At 32.2% G+C, this 19,873-nt stretch overlaps 1 protein-coding gene across 4 annotated transcripts; it reads left to right on the forward strand.

The window, feature by feature from the left end:
• The first annotated feature begins 1,407 nt into the window (after positions 1–1,407).
• Positions 1,408–17,806, forward strand: LOC137816452 (exocyst complex component SEC3A). Of its 4 annotated transcripts, none has more exons than XM_068619589.2 (25): positions 1,408–1,711; positions 2,055–2,155; positions 2,547–2,627; positions 2,798–2,865; positions 2,973–3,075; positions 3,664–3,812; positions 4,183–4,300; positions 5,403–5,507; positions 6,909–7,010; positions 7,087–7,224; positions 7,544–7,672; positions 7,751–7,831; positions 8,106–8,180; positions 9,669–9,842; positions 9,927–10,071; positions 11,465–11,529; positions 13,583–13,753; positions 13,847–13,926; positions 14,526–14,607; positions 15,113–15,210; positions 15,307–15,415; positions 15,508–15,576; positions 17,034–17,099; positions 17,184–17,273; positions 17,524–17,806. In XM_068619589.2, exons 1-25 carry the CDS (start codon positions 1,537–1,539, stop codon positions 17,632–17,634), a joined length of 2,685 nt encoding a protein of 894 aa, XP_068475690.1. In that variant the 5' UTR covers positions 1,408–1,536; the 3' UTR covers positions 17,635–17,806. The 4 variants fall into 4 exon arrangements, with proteins under 4 accessions (XP_068475690.1, XP_068475691.1, XP_090154020.1 ...); XM_068619590.2 differs by having other exon boundaries at positions 1,436–1,711; positions 2,085–2,155; XM_090297894.1 differs by having other exon boundaries at positions 1,440–1,711; positions 6,913–7,010.
• The last annotated feature ends 2,067 nt before the right edge of the window (positions 17,807–19,873 follow it).

The following is a 19,873-nucleotide window of genomic DNA, read 5'->3' on the forward strand; positions in this document are numbered from 1 at the left end:
ATATACATATTATATCACGATATAATATAGTAAGGTTAATAACATTGATAATAATTAGTCATATTATTATTAATAAAACTAATGTCAATAATAATATATATGAATATTATTAGTTACTTATAATAAAAATAATATTAATATTAATAAAAGTTAAGCTACTATAAAATATTGAAAACTAGTTATATATTATATATAAGTTTAACATAAAAAAGTTAATAAATTTGTTCCAAATCCATATTTGGATTGGATTTCTAATTCCTGACCACTTTTAGCTAAAATATTCATTAATAAATGTATACACACGCTCCTTAAAAAAGTTTTATTAATTTATTCTTCAAAGTAAAACTTGATCTATTTAAACACTTCATATATGTAACATAATTATATAAATTAAAATAAATTTTAAATATATCCTTAATTAAATCTCAATTATATATATATTGATTCACTTACTCTAAAATGATTTGACTTGACAAAATGGTAGGTCATAAGTTATCATATGTGACAGGGATGACCTATTTGACTTGCTAGCTCATTTAAGCCTTTCTTTGTAGATCGACCTGACCGTATTTTGTCACTAATAAGATAAATTTCACTTTAATTTCTCTCTATAGTCAATGTTATTAAATTTTTATTATAATATAAACATTTACTTAATACTCTCAAATAATACATACATGGACATAGGTATACCACCTTTCTTATATAAATATATTATTTATATATATGTACACATCATTATATAGTAAATTACAATAATAATATTCATCAAAGCACACAGCCAAACATGTTTACATAAAACGCATGTATATATAGAAATAAAAATAAAATTAGACAGCCCAAGTAAATATCTCTTCAATAGAGACCTCAAATGATAATTCCACTTAAACGAAAATAATTTCGTTAAGGAAAAAATATCACACGATGGATTTCACTTAGATGTATTTTTTCCTTTTGTTCATACAAACGAAAAAAAATAATAAATGTGTATATTGACGTGGAAAAGGAAAAAAACTAAAAGATGAAAATATATTAAAGATATTAATTTATGGTTAGAGTCCAATTCAGACAAGAAGGAAGATTAATTTCTATTTTTAATTGTCTATTTTATATTTTAATCCTCAAAAAATACAAAAAGAAAAAAATTAAGGTTTCGGACTATGACTACGGTGAATTGCGTCAAAATTGCAAAGACTCGTCAAAAAGGGAGAAAAAACAAATCCAACCATTGTCCAGCACGGATACCAATCCTCCACAGTTTAAAATAACTGTACCAGGCTGCATTTCAATCTTTCACCGTGCATTTTATTTTATTTTATTTTCTTATTAATATTAAGTTCAGCTAGAAGTGCAACCAACGGCTACGATTCACGCAGTTCAAAACTGAACTGCAGAAGATTCTGGTTCGAAGAAAAGTCTGTTTTTCTCTCATTTTAACTGTGACTATGCTACGGACTTTTTCACATTGTTTCTTCTTCTTCTTCTTCTCTCTCTTTCAGTTACGAGAGGAGCTTCGAGATCAGCGACGAACGCTAAATGGCCAAATCGAGCGCCGACGATGGCGAGCTCCGGCGAGCTTGCGACGCCGCAATTGAGGATCCGAAGCAGAAGATCGTGATGGCGCTTCGCGTCGCCAAGAGTCACGGCATCTTGGGAAAATCGTCCAAGCTCGGTCGCCAAATGGCCAAGCCTAGGGTTCTCGCTCTCTCCAGTTACCTTCCTCTAATTCCCTCTCTACAATTCTCAATTCCACTATTTCATGTACTCGCTACTTCGAGTTTGCTTACGCAAGATTCCACCGATGTTTTAGCTTTCAAGGAATCAAATTAACTACTCTGATGTGAACATTGATTTTTTTTTACTATAACTACACTTTGAAGCTTCAACACACTTTTCGCATTAGGTTTAGCTATGGTTTATGCAGTAATGCTTGATTAACTTCGTCTGCCTTTTGTGATATTTAGCTTGTTGGATCTTAAGGAGGGAGTGTTTGTGTGTGGTTTCTTCAGCGTGTGTTGTGTTTTAATTGTTTGTTGAACTCTACATTTGTGTAGTTGTTGGTGATGACGTGGTATTTGCTGCAGCGAAATCGAAGGGTCAGAGGACATCGGCTTTTCTTCGCGTATTGAAGTATTCTACGGGAGGGGTTCTTGAAGTAATTTGTTTTTCTTTTTCTTATTTTCATATGTTTGGATTTTAGCTCATGATCCAGCAATTATTATATAGTAATTCCTGACCACAATGGTCAAGTCAGTTTCAACATAACACATAATCGAGGTTTATTAACTCTTTCTCGTTACCTGAGAAGCTTGGCCATGTGCCCAATTTGAGATTGACTGAGACCAAGGTCGTCTGGTGATTCTGGACTATATAATAATTTCTTTGATTGAGAAAATATATGATTCCCCCTCCCCTTCAAATTGAATTCAGAGTAGCTAGAGATTCCCCTTTAGATGTTGTTTCTTGTCACGTGTTCTTTTTTTGGGTGGCATTTCTTCACCCTCCTGTCTAGCATTTTCAACTTTGTAAAACTGTTGTGCTTGCAGCCTGCAAAGCTATACAAGCTAAAGCACCTGTCAAAAGTGGAAGTTGTAGCAAATGATCCCAGTGGATGTACATTTACTCTGGTAAAGTTCCATAATGGATGAGATCTTTATGTTCTAGTTCTAAACATGTTGTTCTCAGTTTCAGACACAGAAGCTATGAGAAGCATCCTGCAATTCGCTGTTTTGGAGTTTATTTTTTTTATGTCTTCCCAATTATATGCTTGTTATGCTGATTCCTGTGTACCTTGCAGGGATTTGATAACCTTAGAAGCCAGAGTGTCGCTCCTCCTCAATGGTCCATGCGCAATATTGATGACAGGTTATATTTGAGAGAAATGTTAATCTATGTATGGACAGTTAGTTAGTGGTTGAGTTCTATGTGAGGGGATGCAAATTTTCTCACAGTGTCCACCACTTATCTTGTAGGAATCGCCTCCTTCTTTGCATCTTGAACATATGCAAAGATGTTTTGGGTCGCCTTCCAAAGGTTGTCGGTATAGATGTTGTGGAGATGGCTCTTTGGGCTAAGGTGCATATAATCTCTTAATTTTGGTGCTTCTTTACAATCAAGTAGCCCTAATTCTATTTTACTGAGCTGAATTCTTTTAACTTCTATTGCTTAATAAATAATGAATTTGTACTTGCTACCCTGTATGGAACGTGACATATCTCATCTGTGGGTATCAAGTCTATGACTTCAAGCTGGGGTGTTAATATGTTTGGAAGTTGAGTCGAGGGAGGGAAGGGGAGGGAATTATATCTCCGTCATGAAGTAAAAAAGAAGGGGAATTTCCTTTCCATTCAAAGTTAAACAGAGAAAAAGAGAGTTACTTCTCCTTGTTTAATTTGAATAAATAATTTTCCCTGTTTGCTTGCCAATTTGAGGGGAATGGGCCCACTAAGGGAATACATCTCATTCCCCCCTCTCCTTAAAAATCTCCCAGACAAGGATTAAAGTCAACATTTCCTTTTCCTTTTCTATCCTTCTTCCTTCCTAACTTCCCATCCAAACATAGTGTTGGATTGTCTCTGTGCGAATTTCTTATTCCATTATTCAGTTAGTTATTGATTGTAATTTTTCTGCTCCAATTATTTATTTTCATAAACTGTGGAATAGGAAAATACACCCCCTGTTTCTGCTCAGAATAAAGTGCGAGATGGTGGTCCTGTTGCATCTGTTGTGAGGGAGACAGAATTGAAAGTTAACGTTGAAAAGGAACTTGTTTCCCAGGCAGAGGAAGAGGACATGGAAGCTCTTTTGGGAACGTAGGTGCTATTCTTCTTTGTCTTATTGAGGCTAGATATTCATGATAAGTAAGAATTTTCTTGAAATAATGGCCTGTGTTTTTGATAAATTGTGGAACCAGGTTCTTTAAATCCTAGGGTTACACTTGAGTCTCTGGGTCTTCCCTTACAAAACTGCTGGCCACATTTTATGATTCATATTGATACAGGAAATTCATAATTATTAGAAGGTGTTGTACATAATGATTGTAACATATTTGTCAAAGTTAAATGATACAGTTAGATTTGTATATAATTCAGTTTGACTAAATCATGTCTCAGGACTTATTTCACAGTGCAAGTTTGATCCAATAAATGGTTGAGTTTTTTAATTTTATTTTTATTTGTGCAGCTATGTCATGGGTATTGGTGAAGCAGAAGAATTTTCTGAAAGGTTGAAGAGGGAGCTCCAGGCTCTGGAAGCAGCAAATGTGCATTCTCTTTTAGAAAGTGAACCTTTGATGGATGAGGTATTACCGTTCTTAGTTTATGGCCTTTCATTGGAAGTTTTGGTTACCCCTAGTCTGACTTATTTGCAGCCTCTTTGGGTTGCCTTGAGAAGGTGTTAATCCAACATCAACTAGGGATGTGGTTTATTGAGTTTATAAAGCTTGGGCAATCATTCCCTTAGAAACCAGTTTTGTGGGGTTGAGTTGAGTTAGGTCTAATGCCATATTGGGCGACTTGCATTGTCATACTTTCTGGAACCATAGCCCTAGGTAGGCAGGGGTGTGTTGAAAACCCTCATTAGTTGCGGTATGGCCCAAGGCTCTTTGTGTTGCCTTAATTGCAACCTTGAAGGAAGTGTTCAGTCCCAAATCAACTAGAGTTGTAACTTAAATAGAGCTTATAAAGCTTGATCAATTCTTACTTTATTAAGTTGGTTTTATATAGTTGAATTAGGCTGTGAGCCAAAATTCTAAGATATTTCTTTGGTGGGTATTGCTGTTTTGTTTGCTATATATGTTCTTGTAGGCCTCTTGGTTCATATGTTTTATGGCGGCTTAACTTTCTCCCTTTGTTTTAAATGATAGACTGAACTAGGATTTTCTGTTGACTAAGCTATGATTTGATTATTTAAAATCCTGGACTCAATTTTTTTATGAAATCAATAAATTTCCCTGATTTTATGTCTTTTTGAAGTATATATTTTGTGCTGATACTTCAAGTTGTAACTGTATCTCACTATTTCATTTTTATAATTTTTAGAGTAATAGAGTTGCTATGCAAATCAATTTCACAAATCTCCATGTTCATTAGTTGTCTATAACTATATATAGAGGGAATATGATGTTTTAATGTACACATTCTGTATATCTTATATCACTCCTATAACTACCTATTATTTCTTTCCGACAATCTTATTTTTTATTTAGTCTTTGTTCTATCTCTTGCGTTACTTTCCAATAATAACCCCCACTTACTATTTATTAATTAATCTTCATTATTGCCCTTTTTATTTTTCATTTATTTTTTTATAAACACAGGCAAGGAGGGCCACTTTTTCCCTGGTTTATAACAAATTAATTTGCTTTTATAGATTGGCTCATGCTACTTGTGTGCCTTGTGCAGGTTATGCAAGGGCTTGAAGCTGCAACCAGTGTTGTGGAAGATATGGATGAATGGTTAAGCATATTCAATTTAAAACTCCGGCACATGAGGGAGGATATTGCATCGGTAAGGAATTCTACCCTTCAATTTAAGAATATGAATTTCCTAGATACAGTTTACTCTGTGGTTGTAATGGCACTGGAAACATGAATCATTTGTTTAGTTTTCCTTGTTCCTTTGGTAAGTCAAGGGGATTTATGTATCTATCCAATCCTCATAAGAGAAAAACTCCATCTCATTAGTTTCTAGCATTTATTATTTTTGGCTAAAAGACTGTTAATTAACTAATGATATTGATATTTTAGGGAAAAAAACTTAATGCATGAGACTACTACAACTTTAAAAATGCATGTCATATAGAATAACTTTTGTAATTGTCCAACGAGCTCCATCAGTAATTTTTCGTATAGAGGGATGGAGGAGCTTTATGCTTTGTTTGGATTATGAGTGAAATAGAGAGGAAAGAAATAGAAGAAAAATGAAGTGGAAAAAATGAGTTTTTTGGATGGATTAAAATAGGAAATTGGACGAGTGGAAATAAATAAAGGAGTATTATAATTTTTTTATATTAATTAAACAAATTAAAATTAACTTACGAATATAACTTTTTATTCAATTAGTTTTTCTTTAATATAATGAGACACTGTTTATTCCCTTCCATTTCATGCCTTCTTGTGAGGGAATTTTTTTTTGCAGGGAGTTCCCAAATTTAATTCTCCTACTCTTTAATTTCCAACCATCCAAACCATGGAAAATTATTTCATCTTCTCCATTTCCTTTACATTTATATCCTTGCTTCCTAAATACACCCGTCTAAACAAAGTGTTATTGTACTACCTCCTCCTGTATATACTCACTGTCTTCACTTTCCTAAGTTTTTTTATTTTCTAAAATTAGGCAAAAGAAAAAACAGTTTTTTTCCCCATTTCCTTTCCATTTATATCCTTGCTTCCTAAATACACCCATCTAAACAAAGTGTTATTTTACTACCTCCTCCTGTATATACTCACTGTCTTCTCTTTCCTAAGTTTTTTTATTTTCTAAAAATAGGAAAAAGAAAAAACAGTTCTTTTTTCCTTATAAAATGCTTGGTTCATGGCATGGTATCAAACTCTTGAAGGCCGAATGATCTAGAGTTTTATCCTTGTCACCCCATTCATGCAATAAGAGCTTTGTCTTCACCTAGTGTCTTAAGATTCTGGGGCAGATGGTTAATGTGCCAAACATCTTCCTTGTGTTTAAAATGATATTAATCTAATTTTGGATTTAATGTTTGGAAAGTTGGATTATGGTCACATTTATTTCTACAAAAGTGACCACTTTTGTGGTGCTTGAAAGTTGCTTTATGCAATTTTAGTATTGTTTGGTTTTCTAGGTTATCTAGGTGATATAATTTTTTATGTTAAAGTTCTTGAGAAGCACTGGTCTCTTGCTATACTGTGTCCTTATAACTTTTCTTATGTCCAGATAGAAACCCGCAATAACAATCTAGAAATGCAGTCAGTTAATAACAAATCTCTCATTGAAGAGCTTGATAAGCTTCTTGAGCGGTTGCGTGTCCCTTCTGAGGTATGCCTGTATCCTAATTTAAGCCAAATGAACTTGCTAGCTTGTATTTATTTTAATGAGTTTTTGTTGGGTGTAGTATGCTGCAAGTTTGACAGGAGGTTCATTTGATGAAGCTCGAATGCTTCAAAATGTTGAAGCATGTGAGTGGTTGACTAGTGCCTTACGTGGCCTTGAAGCACCTAATCTAGACCCTAGTTATGCAAATATGAGAGCTGTATGTTCGCTTCTTACTTCTCTCTTACAAATCATTTGGTAAAACAAATCAATCATGTCATAGCCATTTAGGAAACAAAATTATCCACTAGACAGAGGGCGTGCTGTATTTGTTGGGAAAGTATTAATGGAAATCTTTTCAAGGTGACTGATATGATTTTTCATTCCGTATTTCTACAATTTTGTTTGGCTGGGGGAATTCTAAGAGTGCTACGAATTTGGTATCACAAAGAATAACGACAATAATCTGGCTTTGGTTGATATCGCAAATATGTGTTCGACCTAAAAACCATCTGTTCTGATTCTATGTCTCCTTACAGGTTAAAGAAAAGCGTGCAGACCTTGAAAAGTTAAAATCTACTTTTGTCAGGAGAGCATCCGAATTCTTGAGAAATTATTTTGCTAGTTTGGTGGACTTCATGATAAGTGATAAAAGCTACTTTTCTCAGGTATTTTCTACAAATTTGTTATAGAATTGTTACCCTGGAAGTTTATTGGTGTCATTTTTTTCTGCTTGCTCTAAACAGCGAGGACAGTTAAAGAGGCCTGATCATGCTGACTTGCGGTACAAGTGCAGGACATATGCACGTCTTCTGCAACATTTGAAGGTTAACAAAATGCTTTCTGTTTTCATTTGTTCCCTATTTTCAAAGCTTTTGTAGAACTTTGATTCCCCTGTTCCTTATACAAATATTTGAAAATAGAAAACAAATAAAAAAATTGTGACATTTTTTGTTCAAAAAAGTAAAAGCAGAGAATCAAATTAGAAAACATTTTCTCAAATCGAACAGTGCCTATTATTCCTGCTTGAATTTGGTTTTGGATACATATATTTGTCCAGTGTTTTTTCTCTACCTAAATTATCTTTCTGGACACATGCAGAGTCTTGATAAGAATTGCTTGGGTCCACTGAGAAAAGCGTATTGCAGTTCTCTAAACTTGCTTCTTCGCAGGGAGGTTTGTTGCACATCATGCTGGTTTTTTTTTTGTTTCCTTATTATGATGCATTCCTTTATTTTTTGTAATGAAATGAAGCAAGGAGCATCATTATAAATGTGAAAAAAGTATTAATTAATATGATTTCTTAGCTAATCAATATATATAAAATAAATGAAAAATCAATCATTGGCTGGGAGGATTATAAAGTTCCTGGAGAGAATAGATCTCCCAATTTAAATTTTTCCTGTGACTATTTTCTGAGTGATTGAACATAAAAGTGTAACTTGTTCCAAATTAAGTTGTCAAGTTTGTGCTCTTTGGAATGTTTCATGTTTTAGACCATTTATTTTTAAGATTTGTCTTACTGAGCAAGTTTAGGTGGGCCACTTTTGGATTTGAACGTGATGGGAAATAGATTATTAGTTACGTACTGTGTTTCAGGTGGTGCATAGTTTTATCCTTAAGCCTCTGTGTGCATGTAACTTTTTGACCCTCAGATTCAATACTGTAGCCTGCTTAAACTCGGGCCTTATTATGTTAAACTTCGGGATTTTTGTTCTTACCTTGTTAGTATTGGAAGGAGCTAGGTTACCTGGATTGTTTGCTTTATGATTGACATAACTAGGAGTGAGCAAAAGGAACTTCTTACAGATTATGATAGATTATGTGTCAATATTTTAGAAAGAAGATTGTCTATATTATATCAGAATATGTTAGAGTACGTTAGATTATCTCTCACTTGGCTTCAATATTTCCTTATTATTATCTGGGGAATTTGTAGGGAGAATTGGAAAATAAATCACGATTTATTTCTTTATTTAATCTTATATTAGTATAAACTGAGGGTGGGTGATTTATGTTTTTTCATCATGTTGCAAGACTTCGTATCATATCAAGTCAATATCAATCTCAATATACTCATGCGCCCATATCTTCTCTCCCTTGTGTATAATCTCAACAACTATCTTTATAAAAAAGGTGTCAAACATCGAATAACTTTTATGCATCTATCATTTCTTAACTAGTTGAAGAGGGGATGTACTTTTCAACCTGGATTAATTTTATTGACACTTAGCAGATCCTTCACCACTAGTGCTGCATCATGAGTTTTTTCTATCTTCCTTTACTGGTGTTGTGATTGCAATTTGGTATTTGACCTGAAGTTGTGTTATAGTTAATATTAGAATTCGGGTCTTATATTCTGTTTTGGTTAAAGTGTGCTGTTGTAGGTCTCATTTTTTTTAATGGAACTTTACTAGAATAATGACCCTAGGAGTTTTGACATCTATCTTTAGGGAATTCAAATATAAATTAAATAACATTCTAATTTATTAAAAGAATTATCTATTATCATTTTTCTTTATAATTCACCAATTATAAAAATTACTGGTTCCAAAATCTCCTTATGTAAGGTTTAGGGAATAAAACCAACTTTGACTGATATTGTGTTTTATGCAATGGTAGGCCTAGTATTTGGAGTCTAAGGTTTCACACATTCTTTTGCAGGCCCGTGAGTTTGCCAATGAGCTTCGTGCTAGTACTAAAGCATCTAGAAATCCAACTGTTTGGCTCGAAGGTTCTGCAGGTTCTGGTCAGAATGTAAACGCTACTGACACTTCCACAGTCTCCGATGCTTATGCAAAGATGCTTACGATTTTTATCCCACTTCTGGTGGATGAGGTAATCTTCTGATATTCTTTCATTTTCTGCACAGATTTGTCTTAAATATTTCAAATGTATAATTCTTCATGGCATAAATTGCAGAGTTCTTTTTTTGCACACTTTATGTGCTTTGAAGTTCCTACACTTGTTCCTCCTGGAGGTGTTGTTAATGGAAACAAAACTGGGTATGATGATGATGATGATGATTTGGGAATTCTGGATATTGATGAGAATGACAGCAAATCTGGTACTCATGCCTGACTCACCACAAATAGTGTCATGTTCTATATTGTTTATCTATTAGTTGAGTATAGACCCGTGAATGCACATGTTTATATGATATATTTTTTTACATTTGTAGTTTTTTTAATGTGTTTTTCAGTAATATTTTTAAAAATTGTGGATGTTATTTTTTTTAAAAAAAATTGTTGTTTAGGTTTTTTTTTTCCAGATTTTAAAACTTATTATGAGTTGATGCAAATACCTGTACAAAATTATTTAATAAAAATGTTAAAATAATATTTAGTTATTGATGTGTGTGTGTAATAGAAATTTTATGAAGTCTTTTATAAATTACACCTTCAGATTCATATATATGTATATATATATATGTATGTATGTATGTATATAATCAATATTTATAAAAAGTCAGAATAGATTAGCCTTTTTACTTTACTTACTAAACATAATAATTCCCTTTTTCCATACTAGTTACATTTTAAAAATTCAGGAAACTGATAATTTGAGAATTAATATGGTGACATAAGGGGAAAGTGTCTACAATAATCATTATAACAGGAGTAATCAATCAAGTGTTTAATTAAATAGATCTTGTCTTGTAAATGTAACCGTTCACTTCAACTTTTCTTTTTTACATCTTCTACTTAAACTGTGAAATTAAAGGCCTTAATATGATACTATGATGTAGTTTAATATCGAACAAAGTAATGAAAATAAAATAAATAGGAATCAAAAGGCTTAAATAAGAACAGTCACCTATAGGTAAATTACTGCAATTAGAATTAAAATCACAATTTTGCTTGAACTTGTATACGAAATACAATTTATAATCATAATGATAATATTATTTTAATTTAATTGATAAATATAATTAGTATTGATTTAAAAAATCATTCTTTTTTTAGTATCATATATAATAAATTAATTAAATTTGTTATGTGTATGATATATATATATATATATACATAATTATTTATTTATTAGCATATTGTGAATTATTTTAAATTTAAATATTGCTTTTAATCACTGTAGTTCATGAAAAATATTTTAAACTAATTAGAAAAGGGGCATACAGAGTAATATAAATTTATTGTTACTACTTTGAATATTAAAATAATTAATAAATAATTTGTTACTCAATATTAAAATTAAAAAAATTAATTTTCAATTATAATAAATCAGATTAATGTGAACTACTAAATTCTTCATTAAACAATTCTTACTAGAAGTATATAAATTAAAAGTTTCATTCAACTGATAATATTTTTTGAAGTCTCCTTTACTATATGTGTGAGTGTGTGGGTATTTATGTATGTATGTAGAAGGTAAAGATAGATGGTTCAGTTTACTTTCCCTTTGTATCTTTTTTCAGGAATTTCACCATATCTTCCATTTTGCAGGTAAAACTTCTGCCGAGCTTGAAGCTTTGAATAAATCACTTAAGGATTTACTTGATGGAATACAAGTATGCACAACATTGCCCTTTATATCTGAATTAACTTTTTGTGCTTCTGATATTTGTGAGATGAAGATATCTGAATCTAGCATAGTGGTGAGAGACACAATAAGATTTGTGTTTGTTAAGTCTTTTGGGTCAGAAAAAAGAAATTTGTTTAAGAAACAGATGGTACAAAAGTAGAGGACACAAGGGCTGTTAAAAAAATTCAACTGATACTGAATTGAATTGTTTCTAAATTAAACTGTTTGAACAAAATTGAACTATGATTTGTGATTGAAAAATATGTTTTAAAATAGATGTCTATTGATACTAGTTCAAAAAATTTAGATAGTTCAGTATCAATTCAGAGTAGTTTAGTTTAGTCCAATACACTCAAACTATAATGCAGTTCAATTTATCTAAACAGTTATACAGTTCAGATTCATACAAACACTTTTAGTAGTTTAGTTTTACAATAGTTCTGTCTAATTTTTACATTTTTCTCACCTCTAAGGATAAAACATCCTAATGAGAAACTTACAATCACCAGAGACAATGCAGTGAAATTGTTCTTTTGTAGCATGTCATTAATGTGGATCCCTGTTAAGGGCAGCAGTCTAGACAAAAGATTTGAACTCATTGGGAGATATGAATTTCCAGTTAGGTTTGTCCAAACAAAAACTGTTGCAAGACTGTCATGAACTGAAAATAACTACAAGAGGAAAACAACCAGAAACAATTTGATTGCCTTGAGTTAGCTTCTAGGGTTGACTTAGGCCTAGTCCATTTTTAATACTACCCAGATATCCTTTAAAAAATCAAAATTTGATACGAAAATTGCCACCCAAAGTGAGTTATAGGAGAAATTTAAAGGAGAATAAACCCTGTCCAGTAAACTTTGAAGGACTAAATACATAAGAGACTTGCTGTCCCATGTCTCACTTCTTATTATAGTATGAATCAGACCTGCCACAACCTCAACTTTTATACCATAAACCTGAACTTTCTAAGAAATTGTTAGTTGTCAATGCCACATTATTGGACCCTAAATTACAGTGACATCCGATGCCTTTGAGGTCGCAAACAAACCTCCCAACTCAGAATTGGTCTATAGTTGATTTTTCCCCCTCTACCAAAGGAATCATGCTGCCACACATGGGAGAAAGTATAAAGGGATGTTAGAAAACAAGTCTGTGTAACAGTAACCTGACCTCCCAAAAATAAAGTGCACTCCTATAATCTTAAACCTTGGAAAATTTTCATACCATTGGTCCTAAAAGGATAAGGCACAGGGCCACCCAGGGGTGACTAGATATGACAGGTTAGTGAAGAGATTGACATCAAGTTCAAACAGTGAAAGGTGGTTTAAATATAACTATTCACATTAGACATTGGTGGACTTCAATTAGCATAATTAATCTCCAAGTCCAGAAATGATGATGTCAAAGAATCTTATAACAGTTAGAACATTGGCAGAGGAATCACCCTCTGGTTCCAATAGCACTGTGTTATCAGCAAATACGGGGTGCTAAAATCCCTTCCAGACCAACCATCAACCTCTTAATCAGTCCATTAGTTCTAGAAACGAAGTGGTTAAGAATATAAACCATAATAGTGAAGGTGATCCTGTCTTCAATGTTTCTTCATTCTCTCTGTAACTATTGTGTTCCACAAACCAAATCCAGGGTAAATTCAAGATAAATTGTTGAAGCCCAATGTGCCTTAATCCTCAACCTCTCCCCTTAGCAGCAGTGTGAACTTCATATATTTGTGTACTTCTGCTTAAGGTTTATAGAACGCAATAGTTCTAAGCAAAATGTCTGCACATAAGCATAAGAGTACCTAGGTGCTAGAATCCACCCACTCTGGTATACAAGAAAACATTTAATATGAAGCATAGGCCTTTAGAAGGCCAACATTATTGGATTTATGAGATGAATGTAATCTATTTTTGTTTTACAGACTAGGACTGAATACACTGTTTGTCATAATTGGTCAGGTTTTATTGAGTTGTTGGCAGTGGTTTAGTATGTTTAAAAATTCAGCTAATACAGACAAATAATCTTTTTTATGATTTCAGGAAGACTTTTATGCTGTTGTGGACTGGGCGTACAAGATTGATCCTCTACGCTGTATATCAATGCATGGAATAACAGAGCGCTATCTCTCTGGTCAGAAAGCTGATGCAGCAGGATTTGTACGTGATTTACTTCGTGACCTGGAGTCTCGGATATCTATGCAGTTCAACCGTGTAAGTGACTAGTACCATGAAGAAGACTATTTTTCCATTGCATTTTAAATTGAAATGCTAACCTGATTTATTTAATTGGAAATGTTTTTGCAGTTTGTTGATGAAGCTTGCCATCAAATTGAAAGAAATGAACGGAATGTTCGCCAAATGGGTGTTCTCTCCTACATTCCCAGGTGAAATGAATTTGTTTTTTTTATTTGTCCCCTCCTCCAAACTAATAAGAAGTTCATTTTGTAATGGTAGTAGTACAACACTTATCTGCTACCTTTTTAGCCAGTTATGCAAGGTTTGGAACATAGAAAGAGAGAAGTAGAATAGTATCTCTAATTGCATGAAAGGATCTTAACACCATAATTTGTCTCTATTAAAAATGTTACACTAAAATTGTTCTATTATGATCCCCTACATTTTGCAAACTGCACTGGGTTAGTTCATTTTGGGTTCCTGAAATTACACGAATTTTCAAATTCTTTGTTGAAAATTTACTTTCCAGGTTGAGTTTTTACACACACATTTGTGGTACAAGTTGAGGAAATATTATAATTGTTTACACTACTGAAATTGGTGTAAGATCAATCTGCTAATAAGTTACAATTCTGTAGACAGATTGGTTAAAATCATTTCAATGGATAATGATATTTATGAAATAATGGTTTTTGTTTTGGAAGCAATTATAAGTTACTTCTGCAATTGATTCTTTCTAGTATGCATTTATTTCAACTCTCAAGTCTCTGTGATTGATGCTAAATGTTTCGTTGACTGTTTTGCATAGATTTGCAACCCTTGCAACTCGGATGGAGCAGTACATCCAGGGTCAGTCTAGGGATTTGGTTGACCAAGCATATACAAAATTTGTAAGTGATTCGTTAAGAACTCTATCCAGTTTTATGTGTTTTTTATTTTTCTGACAAGTCAAGAACATGCTTTTAGAAAGTAATGAGATTAAAATAAGAGAAAAGGGGTAGACTTTATAGATTTTAATTATCAGGTTCTTGGATCAAATAGAGCATATTTCCAATTTTTATTTACTGTAAGAAATGAGTATCAGTAAATAGGAATAAGTACAACTAATGTAAATAGATTATAGAGGATATTTAGTGGAACTGTACTAGCAACATTGTTCTTGTCATGAAGATATGGTGTAGCATAGCATCTCCACGCCATCTTGTAGAATGGAGATATTCTATAATAGAGTTCTTGCTAAGTTTTCTTTATCTTGAATTATTAATTTTGTTGGTTTACTAATTACACTTTTTTGTCTGTAGCTCACATAGGAGGAAATTAGTCCTTAATATTTTTGTTTTCAATTTACTACATAACCGTTACCATAACATTGCCGTTGGGAATGTTGCTTGACAGGTTAGCATAATGTTTGCAACTTTAGAAAAAATTGCACAAACAGAACCGAAGCATGCAGATATTTTTCTTTTTGAGAACTATGCTGCCTTTCAGAATAGGTAATTCCTCTGCCAAGAGGCTATTTAATTTGACTCGGTTGATTTTGCAAGGAAAGACATTTTCCATTTTTCAATTATTTTGTTCTTTTTACTCAGTTTGTATGACCTCGCCAACATTGTGCCCACTTTGGCCAAGTTTTATCATCAGGCCAGTGAAGCCTATGAGCAAGCTTGTACACGTCATATTAGCATGATAATCTACTATGTGAGTATAATCTATTTTCAATTTTTGTGTCAACACACATGAATTGGTATCCTTGGGGCCCCGCTGATTATCCCTTATTTTGCATTGGAAAGCAATTTGAACGCCTTTTCCAGTTTGCTCGAAGGATTGAGGACTTGATGTTCACTGTTCCACCTGAAGAGGTTTGTGTGTATAGTGCTACATTTTTATCCTTCATAGATTCCAGGGTACTACTTCCTGCTATACTGCATCTTGTCATGTGTAGAAATTCTATTTATCGAACTAACTGTTTGCAATGTTTCTCACTTTCTCAAATAATGAGGTTTTAGATATATAGACGGAGGAAGAAAAACAAGAGAGAATGAATCACTAAATTGATTAAGAAATATGATAATCAACCCAAAGCATTTTGATGAATATAACCTTATGTGGTTGCTTTCCCTAACCTGCAAAACTAAATCCCAATCACCCTACGCAGCAAAACCAAGTGGTTGTTGCTCCGGATATTCTTTATTCAGATCTTAATGAAGAAAAACATTTTAACAATAATTAATATAATGGTCAATGACCTATTGGCTGCGTAGAGAGAAATAAACAAGCAATTTTAGCTACCAGAGAAAAGGTATTGTTACTTTAAGACCTTAGGTGTACTGCTTAGCAACTAAGTGATTTTAAGTTAATTTTACCATATGGGTCAACCCTCACACGTTCACCCAGCGATAGAGAAACTAAGTCATCTGTCACTGTGTTTATGGGCGAGAAACTAAGTCACCTTGTAGATTTGAGTACCCTTTCAGTGAGTGAGAGGGAGTTCATGCAGGTCCATAGAAGGTCAAGTCACTTGATAAAGGAGGACACATGATAGGGGTACTGTTCTATTTTAGGAAATGAGATAACTAGACTAAGCTACTAAATAATGGTAAATTTATTCTTCTCTGCCTTGTATTTTTTCATCACAGGAATTTTTAACGAAGTACAACAGCCAATAATTGGCAATCTACACTTCCAGGAATCTAGCAAAATATAAAAATGTAAAATAAGCGCTACTAGCAGTTATAACCAATTTTCCCAAGTCTTCTAGAATCGACTGTGTGATCAACTTTTAATTCAAACGACATGACAAAGTCCTATAGGTTTCTGGGCTGAGTGTATTATTACTGACTAGGGGTCACTAATGTGGATTTGGCGAGTTGCATCCAATAAGGCTGTTGAACTGGGGATGGTTTTCACAAGGAAGCAAAGATGGACCAAGTGACTAAAATAGGGAATAGGTAAAACCTCGTAGACTTCTCTTAACACTTGGTTCAACTAAAGAGGTGTAATACGGTGGCTCTTCAAAAAAGGTAACTTCAGCAGATGAATACCAAAGAGTGATAGAAGTAGACCCAGACTATGTTCAGATGAATTAACTTCGTGTGGTTGAAGCTACTTCATTGACTGAGCACCGGCATCTAAGGACGACTACTGACGAATTTTGCGAGCTTGAAGAATTGTGTTTGCTGATGCATCTTTTAACATTGTCTTTTCTTGTCTATGTTTTCCTGGATGCATGAAACTGTGAATTAATTAGTTAGACAAATTTCACATTAAATTTGACTTTCAACATTCACAGAGTTCTATTCTTTTGCATAAATTTCAGATTCCTTTTCAACTTGGACTGTCAAAACTGGATCTTCGGAAGATGTTAAAATCCAGTTTATCTGGGGTACGGTGATTCTGATTTTCTTGGAAGATCTCTTCTCACTTTGTATGTCTGCCTTTGAACTTATGTATTTGCTCCTCTACTTAGGTTGACAAGTCCATTGCTACGATGTATAAGAAACTGCAAAAGAACTTGACTTCAGAGGAACTATTACCCTCTTTATGGGACAAATGCAAGGTAAGATGTACTAAATGAAGGCTTTTCCACTAAATATTTGCCAACAGTCGTCAGTGAGTGTCTAACAAGTGTTTCGCCAGTTTGGTTGATAGCAAGTGCAATTTTGCAGACATTAAGATAAATTTTGATGTTGTGTGATCATTTTTTCCACCTTCACGCAATTATGTATTTTCAATACAGGTTTGTGATTGTAAAACTAAGTAGAAAATACGTGCTAATTAATCGTATTTATTTTTTGTAAATTTTGCAGAAGGAGTTTCTTGATAAGTACGAAGGTTTTGCCCAACTTGTGGCTAAGATTTACCCTACGGAGTCAATCCCATCAGTTGCAGAGATGAGAGACCTTTTAGCTTCCATGTAGAGGTTTATGTATGTAAATATTTGTCTTTCTTTTCATTTTATGTAAGGTATGATCTTTCTTCTCTCTATTTAATTTTATTTATTCAATAAAGTGTATCTTTGTAGTTTTGACTATTTGAAACAAGCACTTTAACGTTTCTTCTAAGGAATGTGATGAACCAGTATCTTGCTTATGTATCCCCTTAACATTTCCAAAAAGTAATTATTTTTTTAGAGCTTTATCAGAAAGTCAGTACCCAAGTACGACTTGTATGATAATTTCGTACATAAATTTATTTCAAATATTGGTAGATATAGGTATCAATTATGGCCTAGAATAACATATAAAATAGATATAGCTGTCAATTATACTCTCTCTCTCTCTCTCTCTCTCTCTCTATATATATATATATATATATATATATAAGTGTCAATTTTGAGTTAGAATAATTATTGTTGTGGAGCCTTTTATGTGTCATTGAAGATGTTTTATGTGTAGTTGTTATCAAAATCCACTCAATAAATGAGAACAAAATTTAGCACATATTTGCCCTAAAATGTTTTTAACTCCTTAGTTTCTGAACTCTTCTTTATGTATACTTTTAAACTCACCAATCCAATATTTCTTTCTTAGCACTCTTACTACGATTTATTAGAGATAAAAAAGATGAATACGACCCATAAATTTGGTAAAGTAAGTTTGGTGAATAATTCTAAATAGTCACTAAAATAGATTGATTAGATTAAAAAAATCTTATGAATTGAAGTTAAATATCTAACACACAAAACCTATTTAAATTCGGTTTAAATGAAATTAGATAGAATTAACCCGTAAACTTATGTGTTTCTAAAAATAATAATTATACTTTAAAAAATAAAAAATATTATTTTAATAAATATATATGTATTAAAATTCATATATTAAAATATTATACTTAAAATTGAAATAATTTTTTATGGAACTTAAATTCAAACAAATGCATTTATTTTTATTTTTTAAATGTATAGAATTGAAGTGAAACAAATTTGTCCCCTTTAAAATATAGATGAGGTGAAATGAGTAGCATTTTGTTTTGGGTTGGAAGGAAACAATAATTTAGAAGACACTGCAAAGCAAAGAACAGAGATGCCATGGTCAACCACAGGTCACGTCAAGTACGAAAGAGATAGGATAATAAGATGTTTGCAATTTCAAATGTATAATTTTTTTTATACATGTATTTTATTATTACAGTATTTACATTTTTACTTGTTTATTAAACAGAAATTATATTATGTGCAATTCATCTAAACTTTATTTTCAACATGGTTGCTCAAGGATTATGGAGAAATTAGTTTAAGTTTGATTTTTTTTATAAAATTAGTTTCTAAAATGAGAATGATATACAACACTTTTGGTTGAAGTGATATTTGTCAGTATTATTATAAGTGATGTAATAGATTCAATAATTTTTTTAAGATAAATTTTAATATATTACAAAATGTTTAAGGTAAAGATTGTTATAAATATAAATATTGTCATTAAATTTGAGAAAATAATTATATCTTAAAAATTAAAAGCATTCAAATATACATTAAAAAATCAAATAATAAAAAAGTTTAGTCTTGTTGATTTAATAGAATGTGTGAGTATTATAAATGGTATTAAAATTTGACTCATTTCTTAAATAAAAATTAATTCATTCCTTTGATAAATGTTATACAACTATAATAGTTAAAAAATAACAAGTGTTGGATTTGTGATAATTTTAACATTAATCTCTAAAACTATAGATTATTGAATGAAAATAAAAGCGTTGGATTTTGTATTTATTTAGTGGATCATTTAATGGTAGTGTTGGTTGATAGGTTTCATATCCACAATCATGTGATAGAAGATAATATTATTAAATGATAGTTATATTAGTAAGTTGAAATTTATGTTATTATGTCTTTTTGTCTTCTATGCTAAAATTGGGCACTATAATCTTCTAGGATCATTGCTGCACGAATCAAAACTTGGTGTTTCCTTTTATAAAGACTATATTATCAGCAATCCACGTGTTGATATTTTGGTTTAACAATTAATTGAACTATAATCAATCCGTCTTTTTGTTTAGCAGTAAAAACTGTAACTATGATTAATGAAGAAGAAAATTTAAATATTGTTCAAACACGTGATTAAAGAAATATGAATTTATGTTTACATAGTATGGTCTTCTTTACATGTAGAAATTGAAGACAAAAATTATAAATAAATTGATATCCTCTAAGTGAAAAAT

This window comes from Phaseolus vulgaris, chromosome 1 (assembly GCF_051622355.1).
Source record: "Phaseolus vulgaris cultivar YP4 chromosome 1, ASM5162235v1, whole genome shotgun sequence".
Taxonomy (NCBI): domain Eukaryota; kingdom Viridiplantae; phylum Streptophyta; class Magnoliopsida; order Fabales; family Fabaceae; genus Phaseolus; species Phaseolus vulgaris.

Bases quoted from the DNA above. Each gene is read 5' to 3' on its own strand.
- LOC137816452 (XM_068619589.2), top strand. From the start codon at position 1,537: ATGGCCAAATCGAGCGCCGACGATGGCGAGCTCCGGCGAGCTTGCGAC. The intron at 4,301-5,402 runs GTATTACCGTTC...TGCCTTGTGCAG, and splicing joins GTGAACCTTTGATGGATGAG to GTTATGCAAGGGCTTGAAGC. The intron at 13,754-13,846 runs GTAAGTGACTAG...ATGTTTTTGCAG, and splicing joins TATCTATGCAGTTCAACCGT to TTTGTTGATGAAGCTTGCCA.